General features: G+C 49.8%; 1 protein-coding gene across 1 annotated transcript; it reads right to left on the reverse strand.

Moving 5' to 3' along the window:
* Positions 1 to 80: 80 nt before the first annotated feature.
* Positions 81 to 26,092, reverse strand: notch3 (notch receptor 3). The gene is made up of 33 exons (XM_088315991.1): positions 25,721 to 26,092; positions 25,122 to 25,194; positions 17,814 to 17,956; positions 17,403 to 17,738; positions 16,339 to 16,461; positions 16,033 to 16,266; positions 15,360 to 15,515; positions 15,098 to 15,283; positions 14,012 to 14,125; positions 12,869 to 12,982; positions 11,844 to 12,077; positions 11,610 to 11,720; positions 11,027 to 11,219; positions 10,811 to 10,956; positions 9,989 to 10,222; positions 9,769 to 9,921; positions 9,466 to 9,694; positions 8,915 to 9,116; positions 8,674 to 8,830; positions 8,408 to 8,592; positions 8,038 to 8,170; positions 7,619 to 7,876; positions 7,373 to 7,482; positions 6,265 to 6,794; positions 5,630 to 5,956; positions 5,382 to 5,521; positions 5,070 to 5,298; positions 4,732 to 4,822; positions 4,476 to 4,644; positions 3,902 to 4,206; positions 3,653 to 3,800; positions 3,259 to 3,356; positions 81 to 2,985 (listed from the first exon to the last, which is right to left on the reverse strand). The coding sequence occupies exons 1-33, from the start codon at positions 25,779 to 25,781 to the stop codon at positions 1,594 to 1,596; spliced, it is 7,314 nt and encodes a 2,437-aa protein (XP_088172117.1). The 5' UTR covers positions 25,782 to 26,092; the 3' UTR covers positions 81 to 1,593.

Here is a 26,092-nt window from a genome sequence, read left to right on the forward strand (position 1 = left end):
ATTTTTGGGCAAACTTTTGATCATGAGGGTTAAAGGAGAAGCAAACAAAACCTACAGAAATAAGAGTCCCACACTCCCAATTATGCTAAATGAAGTACATTTTATTTTTGTCCTTTTTTAGTACATAACAGTCATTTTAGAAACATAAGACTTTTCAAGCAAAAGATCTACCCGGTAACAAACATATGTACACACAGAAAACGTCAAAAAGTTGAAATGTACAAACACTCAGTGCGACCTGGTAGGGAAAACTGGCAGGCGAGTTACAATATATATTTTTGTAAAAAAAACAAAATGACTCAAACAAAAACGAGTTACAAATCGAGTCGGAGTGGAACTTGTGACCAATAGTAAACAGGACACAACAATAAAGGACTAATAGTAGTAGTAGTAGTTGCTAAGGGAGTGGTGCCCCACTCGTGTTCACAATGTGGTAGGATAAACTATAAAATGATCTTTTTTTTCTTCTTTTTTTTTAATCATATCAAGGCTGATGGTGAATAAAAGCGCTTGGCTTTGCGAGCATGTCATCCATCCTTGGAAGGCGTCAAAAGCAAAAAAGGTGCAGCACTACACGGTAGCGTTCCTCCCTTCAGTCTCTTTTAACACTCCTTTTTAGGATGCACGTCCGCCCATCCCCAAAAGATGCAACGGCACACCAACAGAAAGACAAATTGTGAAATTTGCAGGGAGGAATGATGGAGAAAAAAAAATAGCAGCTGGTGAGCATAGCTTAGAACATGACGTGAACTAAAAAAAAAAAAGGAATGCATGTATTAAACAAGGATACAAAAAAGTCTTAAAAAAAGCAGTGACAGGCTGATTTTAAAGGCAAAAGAAGTTGAAATTCTCACTTGAAATGATGACCAAAAAAAAAAAAAGAACCTAAAAAAAAAATAAAAGTCAGATGCGGAGGATTTTTTTTTTTAAAGGCCATCATTAAATAAAGAGACGTGCTTTCAATTCCACTCCTGTCATATAAATATCCATTTTGTGGTTCATTTGGCCGGTGACCACGTGAAGTGCTTCGGACACACTCAACTACATTCTTAATGATCAAAAGAAAAATCCGAAGGGAAATGGAGCGAGTCGCCACGCAACATTTGAACGGGCCTGAATAAATACCAGGAGAGGTGATGAGCAGGCCCGTAGGATAAATTAAATTAGGCAAATATAGAAATCAAATGGAAGGATGTGGCACTTTTTTTTTTTTTGCGTGAAACTAGGACAAAAAAGGAGTGTGAAAATAACTACAAAAAATACAAACAATAAATAAAAATAAATGACTTCCCTTCAGATTTGATCTACTTTTAAATGTTTGTTAGTTTTCAGGAGAGGATCACTAAGTCTTTTGAAATAAAAGACTTGGTTTTCTTCATATACTTTTTTTTTTTTTAATAATAAAGTCCATCTGTGACAGAATTACTTCATTAAATTGTCTGCTGGTTTTTCAGACAACACACGTTTCCCTTTACTGTGTCTGACAAGCCGTCCGCAAACATCACACGCAGGCGGGCGGTCCTCTGCATAACAACAAGTCAATCCAACTCCAATAAAAAATCTTGGAAACAGGCTGACGCAGAAACGGCATCTTTAGGCAAACACCTGCATCTTTTTGTTGGCCTCTGGGATTTTGGAAATTTGGGTTTGGGAGGAGCCGGCGACGGCGACAGCGGGGCTGGGGGTGGAGTCTGACCAGTCGGACACGCACTGAGGGGAGGGGCTGGACCAGGGCTCGGGTGACTCGGGCGAGGGGGTCAGATAGGGGTGCTCGGTGGGCAGGTGCAAGTAATGCTTGGGCGTGGCGTCGAGCGCCGACGTGTAGCTGTGCTGCGAGGGCGGGGTGGGGTAATCCTCCGTTGAGCCCGGCTGGGGGGCCGGGGCGACGGCAGTAGGGGCGAGAGCGACGCCGGGCGGGGCCTGCTGGAAGAAAGGCGGCGGGGCTTGTGAGGTCTGCGGCGTTGGGGGCGTGGACGACGCCATGCGAGCCATATTCTGCTGGCCGCTGATGGCGTGGCTCATAATCTGCTGCTCGCTGATGGTGGGCAACTTGACGGGGCTCACGCTGGGCGTGGAGGTGACGGGCGTGGGTTGCAACATGGCGCCACGGTACATCTGCTGCTGGTGCAGCAGCATGCTCTGTTGCGGCGGCGGCATGCTCTGCACCAGGTTCACCACCTGCTGACCGCACTGGGAGGCGGGTGCCCGGCTGTGCCAGTCAAAGGGCACGCTGACCGGGCTCACCAGGCCCATGTTGAGCCCCATCTGAGCCGACGGGCTCAGCACGTAGCCGTGGCCCACGTCCGACGCCATGGACACGCGGCTCTGCAGGGCCATGCCGCTGTTGCCCAGATCGTTGAGCTGCGCCAGAGACACGGCGAAGGGCCCGCTGCGGTCCAGCATGCCGGCGTGCACCATGGGCGTGCTTGGGACCGACAGTGACGAGTGGAAAAGCCCCGGGGACGGCATGGCCACGGGTGACGTGGGGTTGGTGATGTAGCCGGCGTTGCTGGCGCCCCCGTGAGGCGAGTCCAGCGAGTCCACCGGCGAGAGGGTGACCGAGCTTTCCAGCAGGGCGCTCTGCATGTCCAAGGACAGCTTCTTGTTGCGGGCCTTCACCGAGTCCTTCAGACCGCTGGCGTGCTGACCTCCGAGGCCGGAGCCCTTCGCCCCTGGCCGGCGGTTCTTCTTGCCCTGCGGGGTGGTCTTTAGGCTGGGCAGGAAGGCGCTGGGCGGGCACATGAGGGGCGACAGGGTGTGCCCGCTGGAGAGGTGGAGTCCGGGCCCGCCGTGGCCCTGGGGGCTCCTTACAGTGTTGTACTCGTCCAGGAGCTGCACGATGTCGTGGTGCATGCGCTCCTGTGCGATGTCTCGGGGAAGTCTGTCCATGTGGTCCGTAATCTCGCGGTTGGCAAAGTGAGCCAGCAGGACTTTGACGGCCTCGCAGCTTCCCTCACGAGCCGCTAGGAAGAGAGGCGTCTCCTCCTGAACAACGCACACAGAGGGTTGAAGACTTTTTTTTTTTACACTTTCATTTACGTAATTTACAATTTTCAGTCCGACCATTAAAAATTATTGAGGTGGACTTAGCAAACACCAAAAACAAACTCTGATGGAGAAGTTTTACATTCTCTTTTTCTTTTCAATCCCACGTTCCACCTTTTTGTTTTATGAATAGTAAATATGAGCTTGGTCATATTTCTGTAGCTTTTCCCAACATTTCCAGAAAATGGGAAATGCGTTTAGCAGAGGCTGTACCTTAAGATCCTGCATGTCTTTGTTTGCGCCATTCTTCAGCAAGGCAATAGTCGCATCCACGTTGTTAACAGCAGCAGCCCAGTGCAAGGCAGATTTACCTGAAAGAAAACAAACTCGGGTAAACATTTACGACTCAAAATGGAGGGGAGTGAAGTTGGCCAATAATTAAAAAAAAAAAAATCTAATGAAGTTCACAAGGACAAAGTCATTTTAACACACAAACGTTCTGCCTGTAAATCATTCCAGGCAAACTATGAACCAAATTTGACAAAAATGATGTTGACACGTCTCTAGAGTTTAAAATAAATTGTTCAGAAGCTTTTGTAGAACATATAAAAAATGGCGGGCTTCAAATTGGATAAGATGACGATAAGCGAAGCAGCTCGCTGCTCACCAAGTTCATCCACGGCATTGACATCGGCGTGGCAAGTGATGAGCTCTTCCACCATTCCCTCCACCGCCAGACGGGCGGCCAGGATGAGCGCCGTGGAGCCGTCGTACATGCGCGAGTCGAGATCTGTCGCCCGGTTTCGGATCAGGATCTACAAGAAGCGTTGAAAGAAGTTGAATTGACATCATTTGTCCATTTCATCAAGAGTGCAAATTGCTTTTTACAAAAGATTTCGCTCATTTCGTTGTTTACCTGGAACACTCCTTGCGCGTCAGCAGCCACGGCAGCGTGCAGAGGCGAGCGTCCGGTATTGTCCTGAGCGTTGGCGTCCGCACCGGCGTCCAGAAGTCTCTTGGCGGCGTCGGCGCGGGCGTAGCGGGCAGCCAGGTGAAGCGCCGTCTCGCCCGTGCGATCCGTTTGGGCGGCGAGCGAGGCGCCCTGATAGATGAGGTCGGAGATGATGTTGGCCGAGCACTCCTCGCTCTCCTCCTCCTCGGCGATCTCGGGCTCCAGGCCGCCTCCGCAGAACGACGCCAGCATCAGCGGAGTAAAACCATCTAGTAAAACAGCCGTCACATAATAGAGATTTGATTCGATAGCAAGGTAGCGAGTTAAGTAGATAGCGAGATGTATAACTAGCTAGGTCGCGAGTCGTAAAAGAAAGTGGTCAGTTAATGTAGATATAGAAAATCGAGATTTAATTAGCTAGCTAGCTAGCAAGATGAATAGCTAGCTAGAAAAACAGCAATGAGTTTAGCTAGCTAGCTAGACCGGCATACTGTATAGAGTATGTGCGTTAAAATAAATATCCCAAATCACTACCAACCTGGACCTCGAACGTTAACGTCCATGCAGTCACTTTCAAACTCTCCTTGCGGCGGCGTGAGCGCCATTGTGGGCGGCACACGAATGTCTGCGGCTGCCAGGTGATGTTGCGTCCATTGCCGACTATCAACGGCATCCTCGCCGTCGGACATCAAGCTTGGCTCCTCCATCTAAAAAAAAAAAAAAAAGATCCAGCAGAAACGTCAGTGTCGCAAATTAACCGTGTGTACTTTTGTCTGTGTGTGGATTCATTTGACCTTTAGTCTTTTGGGTTCCGGGCATTCGGCGTCGATCCACTGGTCGCTGTGATCTCCAAGCAGAGATTCCTCCACCGTTTTGGTCATATGTCTGTTGATGATGTTGAGAAATCAGGAAAACTAGGACTAAAAGAACCACCCAACTACGTATTTTTTAGAGCACTTGTCCATTCAACACTTCAACTTGGAGTGGGTCAAAATGACAGTGAACTCAACTTAACGCAGTCTGAACTTGGCTTTGGTTCATTTCGTGGCGTTCACAACTTCAACACGTTATTTAGCAAGGACCACGCCAAGTATTGACAAGTATCTCCCCCCCCCCAGTCTGTAGGGCTTACTTCATTCCGAGCGCATCCTGGCCCACCGGCTCTCTGCGGTTCTTGTTGCTGCTGGGCTCCTTCTTGAGGAAGAAGCCCTCGGGGAACCACAGCGTGCTGTGCTCGCGCTTTCGGCGTGTTATCAGCATGCCTAACACCATGATGACCAGTATGAAAAGCGAGGCGATGCTGATCAGCATCAGTTTGCCCCATTGAGGAATGGGGTCCTCTTCGTCCACAATCTTTTCTCCTGCGCGGGCAAAAGCAAGGGAGTGATTGGAGATAACGATCCCGGTCGGTTGTGCCGGGCTACTCGCGTTCGCCTGTACCCACCGCGGACTTCTTTGAGCGGGTACGGGAAGCGGAGCATTTCAACGGCCGACAAAGCGCCGAGATAGTCGGCAGCGGTCTCAGCCGACGGGAAGCAGTCGTCAGTGCACAAGCGGTTGTCGATCTCCAGGTACACGATGGAGCTAATCGAACAACGGACCGTTAGTCTGAAGTCTCTCCGGAGTAAAACGTTTACGAGCCATGACTCGAAAGCACTTATCGACTCTTCTCCATCGGCGTTGGTGCCTTACCCAATAATCTCCTGCTGAGGCTGCAACTCACGCTTGAGACGCGCCTCCCGCCGGGTGTAAGGCCGGATCATGGCCTCGCCGTTGTGGTCCAGCCGGAAACGCAGCGTGGTGTGAAGGATGGCGCTGAGCTTGAGCAGGAAGGCCGTGCTGGTGCGCAGAAGCTCCTCCGGAGGCAGCAGGACCACCAGAACCAAAGCGCCGTCCACGATGTCTTCGGGAACCTTTTGAGCGCAGTCCAGGCCGTCCCAGCCGCACTCTTCCGTGTTGCAGCCTTGGTCACAAAGGCCGTCGGCGTAGTGGTCGATGCAGTACGTCTCATAGATGGGGCTGAAGGAACCACAAAAACGATCATGACATCAACCTCCCGCAATAAGAACAAGACATGGTCTGTGTTTGGAATGTGATCCGGATCTGTAAATCTGAATCCAGATCTCAATCATGATCATCACTTAATCATGCGGTCCCTTTTTTTCATTTTTATTTAGATACTCCAGAATGAAATTGTGGATCCAAAGCGACACACACATTTAACTGGATCCTATTGACAAATTGTGCAGAATCCGTTCACATCTGTTCACTTTTGATCTGGATCAGGATCCAAACCAAATCAAGGTGGCATTGGGCCATCAACTCACTTGCAAACTTTCTCCTTGCTTTTGCAGTCAAAGTTGTCATACAAGCAGTCTGCGTTGTTGCACGACTCGTCACACTGGCTGTTGTTGAAAACCCGCCAACAGCGGGGGTCCGCGCACCGCGCCCAGGGGTTCACCGCCAGAGAGCAGTCGCCGCCATCCCAGCGGCAAGCCAACGTGCTGCACTCCTTGTCGCACACGCCGTCGTTCGCTTTGCCGTGGCAGTCGGCCAGCGGGCACGACAGCGCCGGGCTCTCGTTGACCCGGCCGGCCTGCTCGCACCGTTTGCCCGTCCAGCCGCTGGGACACTGGCAGTGGAAGAACGGGAAGGCGGTCTCCTCCGTGCACAAGCCGCCGTTGCGACATGGCTGCGAGGCGCAGCCTTCGTTGCTGCGGTGGGCGCACTGCGGCCCGCCATAACCGGGCAGGCAGGTGCAGCGTGCCCCCCGTGTGGTGAGAGCGCAGCTTCCGCCGTTGTAGCAGGACAGCTCGCGGCAGGACATGCTTCGCTCGCAATTGGGGCCCGTGTAACCCTGCCGATGATCATCGGAATCATTTTTAGTCGTGCAGTTTGTTAACACACACTGGAAGTTGAAGTCAGGTACAATTACAAAATATCGTATTTTCCGGACTATAAGCCGCTGTGCGGCTTTTCTGTGGATTTTTCTTTCACCAGTAGGGGCGCACTTTAGTTCAGAAAATACGCTATTCTTTTCCCTCTTGGCTCTGTTCTGTTTCAATGAGCAAATTTGTTGCCGTGTTAAAAGGCACTGTTGTAACAATCTGTTTATGTACTTTTATGTGCATTCACAGAACAAAATCGTTCCGTACGTGCAGTAAACAACTCATTTTTTTTCAACACAGAAAACTGCGGCTTGGATATGTTGTTTTTCTGCTGCTGCTTATATACAAGTACTCCTTATAGTCCGGAAATTACGGTGTATATGTTCATATTTAAGACTAGGGATGGACGCTTTATTATCGTCTCCGTTTAAAGGTCTTTGCCGTCATATAAACACATTTACGACGGGGCGTTCACGATTTGGGGCGGGGCTCGATTCCCAATCCACAAACGTCACGAAGACGCAAATCGAAAGTGGGCGTTACTCACCAGCTGACATGTGCACGTGTAGCCGACAACAGAATTGGATGCAGAGCACGCTCCTCCATTTTGACAAGGCTGAGATTCACATGCACTGAACCGGTTGTGGCACCTTCGACCTAAAACATTCCACAACAATAAAACACACACACACAAAGTTTCAGTTTTTCAATCCATTCTGGATGAAATAGGATTTGACAGACAATGTCTATCAGATTTTCTTTTTTTTTTTAAAAGGACGGACGTTTATCTCACCCGTGAAACCGGCCTTGCAGACACACTGATAGTCGTTGGGCATCTGGATGCAGTCCAGACTGTTGGAGGGACTGCAAGGACTGGAGAGACACTCGTTGATGTCCCCTTCGCACCGCTCGCCGCTAAACCCAGGTGGGCAGTTGCAGCGGTAGCCGCCCACACGGTCCACGCAGGTACCGTTGTTCAGGCACTTGGGGGGGGCGCCGCGAGGCCGCATCGGCGGGGCGCAGTCGTCCTCGTTGATCTCGCAGAGGACACCTTGAAGGGAGACCATTGTCGTTAGAGATACTAATACTCCTCGTGGCGACGGGAGCGCGCATTTTGACAACACAGCAAAGTCACAAGTCTTCAAAATGAAACAGCGTAAATATGACGCTCACGTCAACATGTGGCATAAAGGAGCCGATGTGCGGGCATACCCAGAGTGCCGGGAGGGCAGGAGCAGATGTAATGTCCGACCAGGTCGATGCACGTGCCTCCATTCTGGCAAGGATGAGACTGGCACTCGTTGATCTCCAGCTCGCAGTTTTGCCCAGTGAAGCCTGGCATGCACTAAAAATGGACACGTGAAGGACAAACTGGATTATTACATGGTTTTTGGAGTTCTAGGATCATATTTGATGTTGAAAATGGCCAGATAAAGTTAAGTTAATGATGTCTGCAAAAGATTTTTTTTTTTTTATTCAGTTTTAATTATCTATTATACTTGAGTGGTACAAAATGAATGCAAGAAATATTTCAGTGGTATTGATAAAGTCAATTCTGGTAAAGCACATTTCAGCAACTCACGTCACACTGGTAGCCTCCAACGTATCCCCTGCAGGTGGCGCCATTGCGGCAGGGTTTGTCCTCACAGTGGTCCACTTGGCTCTCGCAGTAGCTGCCCGTGTAGTCCCCGGGACACTTGCAGTAGTGCGTGTTGCCCGTGTTGACGCAGTGGCCGCCGTGGTGGCACAGTTCGTCCGTCTGGAGTCCTGGTGACAAGCGAATCCAGCGTGAGCAAAACTGCGGCGTGGCAAAAAAAGCAGGCGGCGTCTAAAAAGCCAAAAGGACACCTCTTTGGCGAGCCGCCGTCTCACAGGAGACTCTGGGAATGTCGCAGTAACGTCCAGACCAGCCGTGAGCGCACTCGCAGACGAAGGCCGAGTCTTTTTGCCGACAGCGTCCGCCGTTCTGGCAGGGCGAGGAGCGCCTGCACCAGTCGACCGGTGTCTAAGCGCACACGAAAGAAGCGAGCGTTAGCGCGCTCGAACTCGACAATTTCCGTTTGGAGCGGGATTGTCTTTTGTGGTGTACCTGACAGCGCGAGCCAGCGTAGCCCCTGGGGCAGGTGCATCGGAAGGACTCGAGGGCATCTTGACAAAGACCCCCGTTGAGACACGGCTGCGAGTCACACTCGTTGACCTCGTACTGGCAGTGCGAGCCGGTGAAGCCTGAGCGGCACGTGCAGGAGTAGCCGTTGATCTTATCCGTGCACGTCCCTCCGTTGAAGCACGAGCTGCAAACGAGGAAGAGACTCACGTTGGTCACTTTGCATTTTGGTTGAACTTTCAAGGCCGATAAATTCAAAGCTGGTTTATGTTTGTTTTCATTGAACTCGAAGAAATGCAGCTCAGCTCCTTGCAATTTTTGTTCTGACTTTTAAAACCAATTTTCTAAGATCTAAAAAATCTTGAACAAGTTGTAAATCACTAAAGTTGTTTCAAGGCAATTGCTGAGTCAAGTTTTGGAGAAAAGTTTTGACACCATTTTACCCTTTTCTCAACAAATGAATATCGGCTTCAAATATCGGTTATCGGCCTCCATCGTAAAAGCGTATCGGTCTCTCCCCAATTTGTGTGCCTCACCTTTCCGTGCAATCGGGTATGTTGGTTTCGCAGTGGATGCCAGTGAAGCCGGGACGGCAGGTGCACGTGTACGAGTTGACGTAGTCCGTGCACGTGGCGCCGTTCTTGCAGGGCAAACTCTGACACTCATTGATCTCAAGAGCGCAGCGAGGCCCGGTGAAGCCCGGCAGGCAGCTGCAGTGGAAGGAGTTGACGCTGTCCGTGCAGGAGCCGCCGCTTAGGCACGGATCTGCGGACGGCAACCGGGAGAATGAGGGATTTGCGTTTGACGCCGCGCACGTTGTCGTTCTGGCGGCCACTCACTGGGGGAGCAGTCGTTGATGTCCGTGTCACAAGTGGGCCCCGTGAAACCGGGCCTGCAGGAGCACACGAACGACCCGAGCGTGTTGGAGCAAGTCCCGCGGTTCTTGCACGGATTGGAGAGGCATTCGTTCACGTCTCGGTTGCACAGTTGCCCTGCGGTGGCAGAAAGGATTGGCCATTAGGTCGTGAGCGCTGGCCCTCGGACGGCGGTGTTGCCCACCTTGCCAACCGGGCTGGCAGTTGCACTGGTAGCCCAGGTAGTCCGGGGTGTGGGTGCAGACGGCCTGGTTGGCGCAAGGGTTGGGCGAGCACGGCGTGAGCACTTCGGCGCACGTGGGTCCGCTGTAGGGAAGCTCGCACAGACAGGTGAAGCTGGCCACGCCGTCCACACACGTGCCTTTGTTCAGGCAGGGACCGGACGCGCACTCGTTGATGTTCACCTGGCAAAGGTTACCTGCCGAGCGAGACATTTTTCAATTGCAAATGTCAAAAATGCAAAAACTTTTGTTTTTGAGTTGAACAAAATATTTTTTTCTTTTTTTTTTTTTAGAATGGCCAATACCAGTGATTCTCCAAGAGTGATATTAGTACAACTAGTGGCACCTCGTTTGTTATAAGCTTTCATTTAGAGTGATTTTATTTGATTATTTAATACAAGTACAGTGATTTTCTTCCTTTATAAAAGCTCAAAGTTAACTGTCCAATTATGACACAATGGCAATAACAAGAAATATATTTTTTAAGGACTAAAACCTGCCTCTCCTACATACAAAGTTTGTCTCTCAGTCGCGATGCATTACTTCAGCATACTTCCTCAACATCAATTATAGTACTTTTTTTTTTTAGGCAGCATCTTCAGGCATTTCATAAAGCGAATAGGTGAGTTTTTGTCCGCATAGCAAGAGATAAACGTGAATAGGTGACAACCGAATTCAAAGCACATCTGATAGAATCAGAATATTTTTGTTTGGTTGATTTAAATCCTGCGTCAATTCTTTCATGGCTCAAGCTTTACATTTCATCTCCATTTTGCACGTCTTACCTCTAAAGCCCTGACGACACTTGCAGGTGAAGCCATTAAGTTGATCGATGCAGGTGCCGGCATTCTGGCAGGGACTCGGCAAACAGTCGTTCCTGTCCAGGTCGCAGTTCTTTCCCACCCAGCCTGGCTCGCAATCGCAGCGATAACTGCAAAGACGCAAAAGGAAATCCGTTTTTGCTCCAAACGATCCGAAACGCAAGCTGGCAAAAGTCGTACCCGTTGACGTCGTCCCTGCACGCCCCGTGCACGCAGGGGCTGCTGCCGCACTCGTCCACCTGCGAGTAACAGTACGGGGGCTTGAATCCCTCCGGGCACTGGCAGTGGAAGCCGTTTTCCTCATCCACGCACGTGCCGCCGTTGCGACAGGGGCTCGACGCGCACTCGTCTATCTCCACGTTACACTTGGGACCTGACAAGATAGCGAGTGTCAAGAATGCTGCGCAAATGAAATGGAAGCGGGAATATCAGGGAGGTCCAAACTTTTTCCACTCGGGGCAAAAGTCTCTAAATATCTTGGCACATTCCAGATGGATTATTTTGAAATAAAAAATTGTGAGCAATAAATTAAAAAAAAATATATATAATTCATATATTTTAAAATTGCAAATAAAAAAAACAGTGCGATTCATTTTCACTGACAAAAAAAATATTAAAAATTAGTGCCATCAAAGCAATTATTTTTATTATCACATTTTTCTAGCACTGTACTATGAATTTAATGAAAATGCTCTGCTTCGGATTCAAAAAAGAAAAAAGAAAAAAAAACCCTTCGTGTATAATCAATTTCAAAATGACTTACCGGTGAAGCCAGGCTTGCAAACGCAGTCGTAGCGGTTGATGCCATCTTTGCACATGCCATAGTCACACGGGTTGCTGGCACAATCGTCAAAATTGATCTCACAGTTGGTTCCTGTCGGGACAGACGACTTTTAATGATGACACAATTCAACAAACGAAAACCGTAAGCGACATTCCTTCTTCTATTTTAAGAGCGGCGATTAGCTGTTGTCAGCATTCGCCGCAAATGTCGTACCTGATGTCCCGTGTTGGCACTGGCAGATGTATTTGTTGACCAGGTCCACGCACTTGCCTCCGTTCTGGCACGGGTTGCTGTGGCACTCGTTGAGCTGGTTCTCGCAACGGTAGCCCGTGTAGCCGGCGTCGCAGTTGCACGTGTAACTGGCGATGCCGTCCACGCAGGTGCCGTGGTGGCACGGGTCGGGCTGGCAGTTGTTGATGTTGCTCTCACACAAAGTCCCCTCATATCCTGATGACAGGAGAACACATTATGTTAAACCATAGCTACGATGTAGCTCGCTACAAAAACATTCCCCCACGTTTGTCACCGAACCAAAATGGGTCTTTGGGTATGGATCGCCCTGGTTTCCATGGCAACAGGCCGTCTGTGTGGCAGACAAGTGTTGGTTTGTTTGGTATGTGTACGGTGTGCTGCTGAGTTGGGCAAAGCAGCAAAGAAAAGTTCTGCCCAAGCCCCCCCCCCACCAGGCCCGCTTTTGTTCTCTGCGGCGGAGGGAACAATGGCGGGCCGCAGCACGTCAAACAGAGCCACTTCACCATGCAGGGGGGGGGGGCTGCAAATACAGGGAATACCAAGCAGCTGGCATTTGAAACAATAAAGCAGACTCGTCAAGAGGCAAAAGGCCCAAATAAACGCTTAACATCAAAACACAAAGTTAACAAAATCCCCACACGATGCTGTTGAGCTGACGCATTTTTTTTTTTTCATCTTAATCAAACTGCCGAGGGCGATGTATGTGAAGGAATGAGGAACGGTGACACCATAAGGTGGTGTGTGTGTGTGTGTGGGGGGGTTGAACAGATGAACAAACGAACAGATGTCGGGGTGACGACCAAGGTTCTTTTCTTGGCAACTACTGGTGACCCTGTGATCTTGAGAGAGGCGGTTGGGGGAGTGGTTAGGGCGGGCTTAGCGGCCTCAAGTCAGTTTGCGGGCATATTGATGACCCCCCCCCCCCTTCCAAAATACAAACCCCACAACAAGTGGTTGAGTCTCCTGGTGGAATCCGCTAAACGTACCTTCGGCACAGCGGCACTCGAATCCGTTGGGGCGGTCGTAGCACTTGGCGCCGTTCTGGCAGGGCGTGCTGGCGCACTCGTCGATGTCGATCTGACACATGGTGCCGGTGAAGCCTGGGACAGTCAAACACAGAGGCGACAGGTCAGAGAGCAGCTCGAGGGCGGGGCGGTTTTGTCCCTTCTTAGTGGCGGGCGGGGTCAAAGGTCTCCTGCGTGGTCAGAGACGTTGTCTGGCTCAGACTGGTTAAGGATGCGTCATCTGGGCGCTGAAGGAGAACTCATGACCTTGATGGCATGTCAAGGTCACGGAAAGGAGCTCAGCGACCGGCGTGAATTTGGGAACGATCAGAAATAGCGAGTACGACTCTGTTGCTTTGAAAGCTTGAGAAACTGCGCAGCCTTGAAATCGGTGGGCAATGTGCCCAGATTGGGGGGGGTTCAGAGGGGGTAGGGGTTGAATCGCTGCATTGGTAGCACGCTGCTCTGTTGATTAACAATGTGAGGATGGGTTGTGTGTTGGTGCTGATGGGGGGTGTTCGCAGAGGAGACAGTGGGATTGTTTTCTCTTTTGGGTGACCCCCCCCCCTCTTTCCTACATCAGCTCCACTGGTTCAATAGCGAGATGGGGAGGCCAAGGGGGGAGACGTCTGTCCCAGATGTAAATTGCGGACCTGGAAAAGAATCTCATTAGCAGTACTGCTGTTCCCCCCCTCCCAACCCACAGCCCCCCACCCCTTCACCATCAACACCAACAACAACCAAGGCAGGTTGAAGGAGACTTCTGTCCCTTCTACATTCCAAAGGGGAGGAGTCTCAGGGGTCACAATAGTGTCTTTGTTTAGGCAAGAGGATCGACACTTTTCTTTTTTTCATAAGTGGAGGTTGCAAACAGGATTGACATTGAAATCACGTGCGCAACAAATGAGGATATTTCAAATATGAATATCAAATATTTCTGGCTGCATTTTAGCTCCAAACGACCTTCTTCAAGCTTCTGATTGGCTCAAATGTTCTCTGTTTGTTGAGGTGGCGCACAGCCACCTGTTGGTCTTGCGTGCACTCGAGAAAGCGCTTTTCCTGTTTTGTCGATATTGAAAACACCAATTAAAATGTGAAATGATGACCGATTGGCACTCATCTTACCAGGTTGGCAGGTGCATGTAAAGCCATTGACCATGTCCCGACAGACGCCATCGTTCACACACGGGTTGCTCTCGCAGTCGTCGATGTCGGTCTGACAGTAAGTCCCCGTGTAGCCTATAAAACAAGTTTTCACATGAGTCCACATGTTAAAGAAGGCATTCGAAACTGACAGACATTTGTCGGGTACCGGTTAATGTCAAGTTTAGACGACCTTATTTGATGTTATTCACCATTAATGATATTCATTCATGCAACATTTTCTTTGGAGAATCTCTGCCAGTGCTTGCATTTTCATCACTGTTTTGTTCTTTTAAGAACAGGCCTTGGTGACCCATCACTTTGTGCGTACGTGTGTTTGTGTTTGGTCCCCCACCCCCTCCCGCTTCACGATGGGAAAATTCTGCGAGAACCGCAAGTCAAATCCTAACACGTTACTGTCCGTGGAGCACGGGTCAGTGTCCCATTCGCCAGATGTATGTTCTACATTCGCTGTTAGCAAACCGACTAAAAGGCTCCCTCCATTGAGTGTGGAAGCCTGTGGAGCGGCTAGCGTGGAATCCCAAATAATCAGCGGCTCCACATGAGCTTTGCCAGGCAGCCTGACGATGAGGAGGGTGAGGAGGAAGAGGCTGCTCTGGAAAGAAAAAAAAAAAAGAAAAAATGGGGGGGCGAGGAGGGCTCTGGGAAAAGGCCTCCTTTCCCTCTCGGTGTGTATGAGGGTGCAAAGTGGAGCACAGAGGGGCCCTATTGTTCCGCTCCATTCCCACCACTCGACAACTCATTACTATTCACAGCACAGCGCTCCCCCTAACTGCTCGCCCTCTCTCACATATAGAGCCCACTCCCAGCTCTAATTTGTATAGTTCCCAAAACCCCGGGATGCATGTCGCTCTGTGCGTGAGAGTTGCACTCCGGTTTTGTCACCCTCAGTCCAAAGCATCACTTTGTCCGCACTAATACCCTCTCGGTCTGCTCGTACAGTTCGCTCGGAGCAGGCGAGTGCCCCCTCGCCCTGTGACGGCAATGCTCCTCGATTACATAAGAGCCCACTCGGGGCAGTCCGTACGGCGGCGGATTTGCGGATACCTGGCATGCAGATGCACGTGAACTCTCCGATCCGGTCGAGGCAAGTGGCGTCGTTCTGACACGGCATGGACAGGCATTCGTTGATGTCGATCTCGCAACGCGGGCCCGTGTATCCCCGGCCGCATTGACATTGGAACGAGCCCTCGGTGTTGACGCACTTCCCGAAGTGCTCGCAGGGGTTTGCGCCTGAGAAGCCAAACGGGGCATTTGAGAAAATCAAAAAGAAGCGAGAGTGACGGCAACGGTTGATTGGCAGACATACCGATGGAGCATTCGTCCATGTCTTGGTTGCAAGCCCCTCCCACAAAGCCAGCAGGGCAGGTGCAAATGGCGCGGCCGTTGAGGGGATTGGTGTCGCACACGGCTCCCTCGTTGCACGGGTTGCTCACGCAAGCGTCCTCAAGATGACACAGCAAACCTGGTGGAGGTGGAAAGATGAAATCATATTCATGAGGCGTTGAATGGCGGTCGTTTGTTAGCATTAAGCTAACAGGTCGTTTTTGATCGCTTTGTTTTGACATCAAACTTCAACTGGGAGTGGCAATTTAAAGCTTTTATTTCTAGAGATGTCAACTAATTAATCACAAGAAATTAATTCAATATGATACAATGGCTAATTAATTCAATTATTTCAATGAATTGTGATCAGTCACATTTTTCAACTATTTTTTGGTGAAACTTGTAAGAGATTTTTACTTGAGTAATATCTTGCAAGCCAATGCAAAAAAAATAAATAAATCAGCCCAATGACGATGATGAGTTCAAATAATGATGACTAATAAAATGAAAAAAATGTTGAATTCATTCATATTAGATTTTTTTCACTTCTTTGACAAATAGCACATATCGCGCGGCCTATTTGTCCGTTTTGAAAGTGAAATGCATCGCTCGGATCCCAAATTCCCGCCCAAAGTGCTTTCGAAGCGTTTGCTCACCCGTCTTTCCGACGGGGCACTCGCAGAAGAAGGAGGCGACTCGGTCGTGGCACGTGGCCCCGTTGAAGCAAACGGCTATGGCGCAGTCGTCGATGTTCTCACTGCAGTCGTCGCCCGTCCAGCCGTTGACGCAGACGCAGGTGTGGCCCCCGATGGTGTTGAAGCACGTCCCCCCGTTGTGGCAGGCGTTCGGCTGCATCAGACACTCGTTCACGTCCTCGGCGCAGTACTGGCCTGCCGTGGTGACGTGTTATTTAGGTTTTGGTTTTGTTTTTTTTTTCCTTTTTGCAATACGACGCGCTGTACCTGTCCATTCAGGTGGACACTGGCAATTGTACGTGTTGACTCCGTCCACGCAAATGCCGCCATTCATACACTTGTGGCCTGGGCAGTCATCCACATTATTCTCACAGTTGTGTCCCTCGAAGCCTGAAGTGGAAGGAGAGAGAAAGGTTAAGACAAACAAACACATGAAGTTCCGCAACATCATCAAGCTCAAGTCACGTTTCCCACACAACGGGCGGCGCGAGGCGGTTAAAAGGTTGCCAGGGTGTCCGACCGTTTACGTCCACTCGCGACGGTTCCCACGCGACGCCGGCAACCGCCGCGAAGGCCGCCTCGGCTCCCCGTCGTGTTTGCTTGTTTTATAATCTTTGGGTTTCAATGACTTCCTTTCTGGCGAGAGACATTTCCTGTCTGCTCCCCAGCGGCGAGCCATGAGCTCCATAAAGTCAATTCCTTCTGTTGCGGACCAAGCGGAGCCAGAGTGTTTTCCTCCGCCGTCGCCCCGTTTCTCATCGGGGGCTATAAATAGCAGGCGGGGAGCTGACCTGCGACGCGGGAGTAAATCCCAGCAGCGGTGCTCAAAAACTGCGTCATCGGCCCTGGGAAAAAAAATCTTCAGTCTTGGGAAAACAGTGGGCCTACGTTCCGTTACTGTGATGGTTTCCACGTGTGCAACGTTGCGTCCTTCCCGTGCGGGACAGACGAAATCTGGCTCGCCTTTGTCGAGGCCAGCCCAAAACACTCAAATTTTGACATGAAAGAAGAAACACTTTGATGTCTTTCTCCATCATCATAAACGCTTTTAAAAAAAATGCTTGATTTCGAACAGCTTTTTTTTTTTTTAAACCAACCGCCAAATCGACTCAATGTGCAATCTGGGCCCAAAGCTACAATTGTGTTGTACGAATTACGAGCCGCAGCTGTATATCAGACAAACTAGTAATAGCCTTTTTTTCAGGGCCGATACCGATTATCCGATAACCGATATTTGAAGCCAATAGAGCCGATCATCTGCGAAATGCCAAATCCGGCCCCAAACGCGAATCGGTCTATCACGAAGACAAACGTGTGCGTTTTCCCCCTACCTGGCAGGCATGCACATTCATAGGAATGGTCGCTGGTCTGGCGACAAGTGCCTCCGTTGAGGCACTGCGAGGGGGCGCAGGGCTGGGTGGACACCTCGCACGTGCGCCCGCTGTACCCGGGCGGGCACTGGCAGCGGAAGGAGCCGTGGCTGTTGATGCAAAGGCCGGCGTTGAGGCAAGCGCCGGCCTTGCGGCACTCGTCCACGTCGCTGCGGCAGTTCTTTCCTTGGAAGCCAGGTGGGCACGAGCAGTTGTAGTGATCGTTCCAGTTGGCGCAGCGGGCGCCATTGGCGCAGGGACTTGTGGCGCAGGCGTCGATGAGCGAACAGTCTTGGCCTGGAATTGAAAGGTGCGTTGAGTTGAAAGGCGGTCCCGGGACGGACGCCTTCGGGCCAATTGTGACGGGCGTACCTCTGAAGCCCCTCTGGCACACGCAGCTGAACTGCGGGACGCCGTTGACCACTTGGCTCTTGCAAGCGGCCCCGTTGAGACACGCTGAGCGGTGGCACGGATCGTGATGCTGACAGAGCGGACCGATGAATCCTGGACGACATCTGGACAAAACGAGTCACGCTTGAGTGTCACCTCGCCAAAAACAGAGCTTCACATCCAGCCAATCGCCATTTTGTTCATTAATATCAGCAGGCCAGACGCCGTCACATCGCCTTCCTGACTCATATTGCGGTGTGAGGCCGGCGTCGACGCCCTGGAATTATTTTGCATTAGCGCCGGTTTCCTTTAAAAGTACAATTTGGTTGGGAGGAATGAGTGATGCGCCCACAAATGGAGTCAGAAGGACGGGATTTACCAAACGCACAATTTGCGTCCTCTCCAGCTGGAGAAAGACATTTTTTTCTTTTTCAGTGTCAGCGAACATTCCGCCGTCGTCACGGCTTTTTCCGCAGGTCGGCTCGAAAGAATCTATGAACACGCCCTAGCGATAGCTGAGAGGAAGCCAAAACGGAAAATGGGGTGAACACTCAGCACATGTGGAGCGAATCGGAAAAGGCAGCTGTGATATTCGGAGGGAGAAACCCATCGTTTTTTTTTTACCGAAAACAAATCAACATAGGAACAGGAGTATCTGATTGCTCTCTACGGGCCGATGAAAGTTCAGACAAGGTTTGTGCTAACTGAGGAGGTTAGTTTGAGTTAGAAACCCGACACCCAAAGTGGAGCCTCTGGCTGAGGACGACCCCCCCTTCTTCAAACAGGCTGTTTGATGCTGATGACAGAGCAGTGACGGCTGAGTTTTGGTTCACCCCGAGGCTCTGTCTTGTCTTTCACTGGAGAAGATCCCCCGTGCAGAATCAACAATGGATTTCCCTCTCTTCTCCTTTTTACGGCCATCATTTCACTGCATTTATTGCGCGCTCCTCCGCAAAACTAACTTTTTTTTTTTTTTTTTTAAGTGCATGTTGGGAGCAGTCCAGAGCAGTTCTGTAATATGACTGTTGTGATCTCGTGTTTTTGGCTTGCGCTGCAGCGTGACAACGACAATAGCATAAAGAGAAGCCACAGGCTCGGCACAAAGGAGTGCACCGGCGCAGCCACAAGAAAGAGACGTGAGAGGAAAGTGCAGTCGAATGGACTGCAAACGAGAGCGATCGCCAGACAATCGCAAGGTGTCGGAATTAAGGCCCTGAAATGAGCTGCTCCAAAGTCACCAAAGTGAACCACTACACTAACAACGCTCAAATGACATCGTTGACCCACGAAACACCCAACATTGGACAATTTACTAGGGAAGTACCCATTCCAGATATTGGAATTTATTTCACGGTATCCGTATTCGCCGATACTTATATCGAGTTAGTCCTCCTCGGCAGGAGTTGGTGTTACACAGTTTAACACATTGGGCGATTCATCTTCTCCGTCAGTTTGCAATTTTTTGTTATTGAGTTAAATGAAATTTCGTACTGGTATTGGCCTAAAAAAATGCTATCGAACTTCCTTGCGATTTACAGTCAGCACGGAAGCTCGAATGGAAGTTGAGGTTGGCTCAGCTACTAGCCCCCCCTGTCGCCACCCCCCACCAGCCCTCACAAAAACGCCAGCTTGCCAACCCCCGCCCTCCTCTCGCCGCTGAGAGGTCAAATGTCAGAGGTCCCCCGTCTGATTGTGATGATAATGTCACTCAGGCTGCAGGGCGAGGGGAGGGGCTACGCCGCAGGAGAGAATGTCTCCGGAGGCTGCAACTGGTGGAGTGGGGGGGGGGCTATGGGGGGTGGACGGTCTGGTCCAGAGGGAATGCCATGTCATATTTCCTGTAATCCCTTGTCCGCTGCTCTGAAAACACAGCGCTCGCTCCGAAATGCAGGATCACCGTCGCCGTGGCAACGGCGCAGACGAACGAGCAAGCGCCTGACACTCAACCAATCACCCGCCCGCCCCTCGGTACCCACGGCTATTTGTCATGGCTTGGCTGGCTTTATTTAGAGGCAAATTAACTATGTCTGGAATCCAGGGGGTCAGAACAAAAATGAAACGTGGCACAGAGAAGGCGACCCGGCGACAACGATCGCGCCCAAAAATATCAATCGAGACGGTCGAATCCTTCTTGAGGTTGTGAGATGCGACTCCGGCGAGGCCAAAGGTCGTCAAAATGTTTATGTGACGATGTGTAGGGAACAAGCTCGCATCATTTTGTTTTTCTCCCTCGCAAATGTGCATCGGCGCTTGGCCGCCAAAACTTTCCAACATTCTTTTGTCTCGACTTGCCTCACAGCCGGCGTGCTCGTCTCGCGACACGCAAACATCCAACTGATACCAGCGCACCGAAACAACTCCTTATCGGACTCGGCCGCGGATTCCGCCGCTTCTGGGAACGCGACAAGGTCAGCAAGTGTGCGAGGCGCAGGTGCCGGCTGCTGTTCAGCGACCCGTGACCTCGGAGGAAGACGACGCCGGAGGATGACGAGGAAGAAGTGAAGTGTTTTGAGTGGACGCTCGCGGCGGCGATTCAACATGAAGGATTTTGCCAGCTGCACTTCCCGGCAACATGCATCTGTCCACATCTGTCATTGCACCACTGAGCGTCTCGTACTCTCTGAGACAAAACAACAACTGCTTTGTTCACGGGACACACACACACACACACAAACCACGTCACATGACCGAAGAGACGCATCACCATCAAGCAAACATGCGTTCGCACAAAGGCACCACTGCAACACATCATGCAAACAACGGCATGCCTGAAGACAGAAGAAGAGAAACTTACAACCAGCGTGGTGGCATGAACCCGCAAAGGAGGACATCCAAACGGGGAATTGCAGAGGAAAGAAGAAGAAAGCATTTTAACATTTCATTCGGAATTTCTCAACGTGACGGACTTTTTGATTTATGGGAGAAAGCGTGACGTGTGGAACCCAATGCCGCTTTTCCTGCTCTCCGCTTCATTGAAGCACGGGTAACCCGAGCTCATCCTCTCGCATACAAAAGGAGAAACGCCGCCATGGGGTCAGAGGGCGACTCACCTGTGAACAAAGACCCCGTAATCTGCGACACGGTCATGCTCCACGAAAAATGAGCCTCGGAAAGCAACGACAACAGACACGGCGTCGTCTTACGTGGTGATTTTTGTCGAAACTGGAATTCAAATCATTATTAAACGCATTTACTGCCATTGACGGCTAAAGACGTCAAAGATCCATTTTATTTACTCGGCTGGTCGTGAACGAGTTAATGTGTGCAAGAACTACATTTATTCTCCCATGAAAGGCCAGAGTGACACAGCATTGCCAACTTGAGCCCAGCCACATCACCCCCCCCCCCTCCTTCCAGCAGCCCTTGGCTCTCCCTTTCTCAGCAAACAGCCACATTTGGGGGGGGGAGTATTTTGTGGCCCCCCAAATAAAAGCGCTAAAGTAGTCAGAACTCCTTTGTATAATCAGGTTGGGAGGAGGCGGGAGGCAATGAGGGGAGGGGGGAGGGGGGAGCAGTGACCCAAGCAGCTAGTCTTTCAGGTCTGGGCTTCCATGGACCAACAGGCCTCAGCCGTCGCCTGGCAACAGTATCCCATGGAGAGAGGGGAGCAAAGGGGGTGCTGGGAACGAGGGTTTTGTGAGGACAGTTTGAGTACTTTGGACGAACGACCGCCGCATGCGCAGGAAGCTCGCGACACACGACCGCCACTTTCTTCTAATCCAGTTCTGTTTCCATCACGAAACGACGGCCGGGACACACAATTCTTTGGTTTTCGCAAATATCGCAGCGTTCGATCGCAGGCGACATCAAGTGCAATCAATTCCTACAAGACTCATTCGAGCGTTGAAAGATTTTTGAAGGCAGCTTCGTGAAATGTTTCGAATGGCAGCAACCACATAAGATGCATCGCGAGGCCGAGGTCTTTGCAAACATTCGGCATGGAGACACAACCGCAGCGCTCTCCCCCCAAAACACCAAAGCGGAACCAGATTGCGCTGAAATTCACATCAGAATATTTTTCCCAGGCAACATGAAAGACGAGGCCGTCCAGGATTTCTCACCACTGGAGGAGATCATTTCAACTTCTGAAGGCCTTTTTGACGTTCAACGAAAATGCAGTCGAGGACGATTTAGTCTGAGAGCAGCGTCTAGACGCAACAATATCCTGATACTGCCGCCGAGATGATAGGAGGCGCGAGCAAACTATCCAAGTGATAACCTCGACCAAACCTTCGAAAAAAAAAAAATGTCATTAATTCTTTCCATTTGGCAGCAAGATGAACGGATGAGACAGGAAGTGTGGAGCACAAAGGTCAGAAGGCAGAACTTCCTGCGGCTGGGCCTGGGAACCAGAGCTCCCAGTTTGCACTTTGATCCAAATATCATCCTCCCGCTCTCCGTTTCAAACAAACTGGTCCGATAGAAGCGACGAGCTTTCGGCGCTCCATTGTGGCCCGACTCGCGGCTAATTGTAAAGTCAAACATTCCAACAATCAGGACCGTCTTGCGGACGGCATTCCTCAATCGGCTTCCAGGGTGAACGGTCGGGAGCGACGGACAATGACCGCTAACTTCCACAAAGACAGCTTGGCCGGCATTCCGTTTCTAATCCGCTAGAAAGATGCCCAAAGAGAACGGCGACTCGCTCGCTCACAAAGACAGATTGCGAACATGTGACCCGGCAAGGACGCACCTCACGGCAACAAATTCAACATCCTCTCATTTCAATCAAACAAATCAGCTCGTTATTTGACTGGATTTTTTAAAAAACATCCAAGCAGCGGTCTTAAAATCCGAGCTTCCTTTCATCATGTCTTGAGGGCCCGAGAGTTGTTTAAGGCTCACGACACAACGCTCACAATTTATACGCTAACTCGGCCAAAGGCAACACATTTCGAAATAAAGCGAACTCCCGACCAGCTGGCCGGCGCTTCCTCATGCGAGGCGCTTCGACTGTTTTTCTTTCGGCTTGATTTTTATTTTCCACACGTCTAATGTAGAACGCTGATTTACGACCGAAAATAATAAAGCTGTCACATAATCTTTAGCGTCTGCTTGCTCTTTACCTTTATTGCAATACTACGAACTCTGCCTAGCAACAAGTGGCAGGGCAGACATGATGTGAAAAATTTGTACAATTTTAGAATTGACAGCAAGCTAAAATTCCGTTTGATATTTTTTATGGAATTGTCATGATTTTTGACCTTCCATGAGGAGCGGGAATGGGGGGGGGGCGGCGGCATGCTCCTCAATGGCAGCACCTGGCCCAGCGCTGTCTCTTTGTTGAGATCTGACTTCACTGGATTACCATCACAACATCTACCAGCTGTCCTCTACGCTGCCCCCCCCCCCCACCAGACCCCCGCCACTTGTTCACCACCAACCTCGAGCTCCCCACCCTCCCCCCTCCAAAGTCCGGCTCCTCCGGCTGGATCCTCTCCGAGCGACACTCTTACAATCTGCCTAATTATCTGTCCTGCGCGCATGCCACCACCGCCGCCGCCCGGACAGCGGCAGCGGTATGCGCGTTATCCAAAATGTTGCCTTTCCTTGGCGTATTTTTGCTTCATGACACAATTCAAATGAGCTCCGGCTGCAGAACAGAACGTCGAAGTCGTCCTCTGCTAATTTATGGTTAACATAAAGATCTAAAACATGTTAATCATCATCAAAGTTGTGTTCGACCTTTCCCTGCGGAACTCCGCATGAAAAACAGCCGACCTCCAAAAGGAATCCAACTTTTTTTTTTCAAATTTTTTTTTTTTTGCTTCTATCCAATAAATTGTTTTAAATGCTGTCATGATAAAATGATTTTGTGTTTTTCAATCTGGGGGACCAGGATCTGCTGCAATATTGAACGATATGAAATCTCTTTTTTTTTTTTGGACTTAAAGTCTTCGTCTACACGGCACAGCTTTTGACGTTAAAACAAGTCAGCGCGGTTTGGACTCTGATCTGGTCGCCTTTCGTGACTCACCTGCGCAGGAAGTGGCACCGCTCGAGAGTCATAAACTTTTTTTTTGATGTGCCGCCGCTAAAGCGATACAGCGTGACATCATGGCCGCATGGGAGGGACATTAGATACGCCGCTATCTGGGGCGGCAACAAAGGCAGCTGTCTTAGATACCGCAAAAGTGGGAAGGATGTGAAAGAAAACCTAAAGTTTGGAAGTACTTTTAGGTGAAGAATCTTCAAGCTACAAAAAGACGCTGACAGAATTTGCATTTTGTCAGTAAACATTCCAATGAAACCCATTTTCGGTTGTTTTTTTCTTTCGTGTGAGCTGTGTATCAGGTATCTGCAGGAAGAAAGGATCTTTTCTCCCCTTGTGCATCTTTGTTCTTTTCTCTTGTGGGGGTGGGGTTGGGGTTTTGTAGTCACCTCAGATTCCAACTGGTCCAACAACTCTGCTGTGCTAATCTGCCTTGCTACAGTTTGATATTTTTTATGATGTCCCTTGTTTGCGGGAGTTTTTTTTTTTTTTTAATGGCGTGCCTTCAGATGCTCTCATTAAAGCAAAAATTATAATAAAAATAAGAAACTTTTAGTTTTTCAGTGAATTCATGAAATTACACATTGACCAATTTAATGGCACTCAGGTCACATCCCGACAGCAAATGATTGATAAAACGTTGGCGGCGGTTGCTGCCGATGTGGCTCGGCATGCGTTGGACTTGCAAAGAAAAGAGGATTATTCTTCTCCTATCTCGTCCTTGTGTGTCTTCTGACCTCTCCTTCCATAAAAATTGAGGGCCTCTCTTGGAGGCAAGCAGGTGGCGGAGACGGCTTCTTTTCGAACGCATCCACACTCGAGCATGTCCCCCCACCCCCCACAAGCGGGTTTAAAAGAGGACAAGTGACCCCCCAGGCAAGACTGCAGGCTATTTTATTTGGCTATTGTGGCGACTTTTCCCACACAAACCTTCTCCACCCCAACCCCCCCCCCACCCTCAGCAATTTGAAAAACAAAAGCCTTATCAGTGTCAAAAGACGCCCAAAGCAAGCGGGAAATGAGGGCACTTCAATTAAATGAAGCTTTTAAGGCAAATCAAATCCAAATCTTGTGTGTAATCGTTTCTGTGGAGACTTTGAACAGGTGCAGGACAAGCGAGTGCAAGCTTGCTGATGCATTTACAATTTCGGTGGCCACTTTCATGGGAAGCCAATTAAAAATAGGGAATGTTGATCTGACTGATGAGATAAGAAGAGGTTGGAGATTCTCTGGAAAAAAAGTTGACACCTCTTGTGTGAAGAGCTTACAAAAAAACATTTTTAATGAGTTTCACTTACATGCATCGGGAGGGCGATTCTATGCACGTCCCTCCGTTTTCACACGGCCTGGATTTATCGGTGCATCGGAAACCTGTTGAAGATGTGACAAATGACTTTTGTGGAAGCCATGCAGCAAATCTCCAAATATGAGACACGAGACAAACTTGATGTGACGCCACTGCGACTCTTATGTGAGCTCAGCCATGCAACTTGTGGCTTTGGTTCACATTTCAAGTCTTTCTAATGCACAATTGGGACTCCATTGTAAAAAATAACAATCCAAAACTTACTTTTCACGCAAACATGTAACACGTTTTTGTTTCTGTGATACACTTCAAAACATCTTTTAAACCCAATTATCGGCGCGCCAACATTTTTTTTAAATATTGCCGAATTAGCACGATAGCAGTTATCACCATTAGCATGAAAAACAAGTCGATTAACATACAAACGAGTGGTCGTACTTCACAGCAGTGCACTAACAGAATTGTTACACGTGATATCGCTGACATCAAATATTTTAAGGCGAGAATAAACGGTGAATACTTAAAATGCATGTTTAAAACGAAGTGAGCACTTCTCGACATGTCCAGGCAAAAAGACAAAGCGTTATTTACCTTCACAGAGATGCATAAACAACAAACAAAACAAAATAATCCACGGAATATTCCCTTCCATTTTGGTGGAAAAAGTTTCCGGCACTTTGTGGCACCCTTTCAGTACAAATACATCCTTGAGGAATCAAATTGGCGTGAGAAAGAAAAAGGCTCCGGAGTGTGGCGGCCAAAATGTCTCCTTTGTCATAAAGTCGACCGGGAAGGGAGTCGCGATAAGTCCCGCAAGGAAGAACAACAAGAAAAAGAAGAAGAAGGGGGGAAATTTTTTTTTTAAAGTCCTCCGCAGCTCAGCCACCGCGGATCCTCCTTGACTGAAATTCCTCGGAAAACTTTGGCCGCACCGCGAGAGGCTCGAGCAGCACACTGAACACA

This window comes from Idiotropiscis lumnitzeri, chromosome 15 (genome assembly GCF_059441095.1).
Source record: "Idiotropiscis lumnitzeri isolate Australia: NSW breed Sydney's pygmy pipehorse chromosome 15, RoL_Ilum_1.0, whole genome shotgun sequence".
NCBI classification, from domain to species: Eukaryota; Metazoa; Chordata; class Actinopteri; order Syngnathiformes; family Syngnathidae; genus Idiotropiscis; species Idiotropiscis lumnitzeri.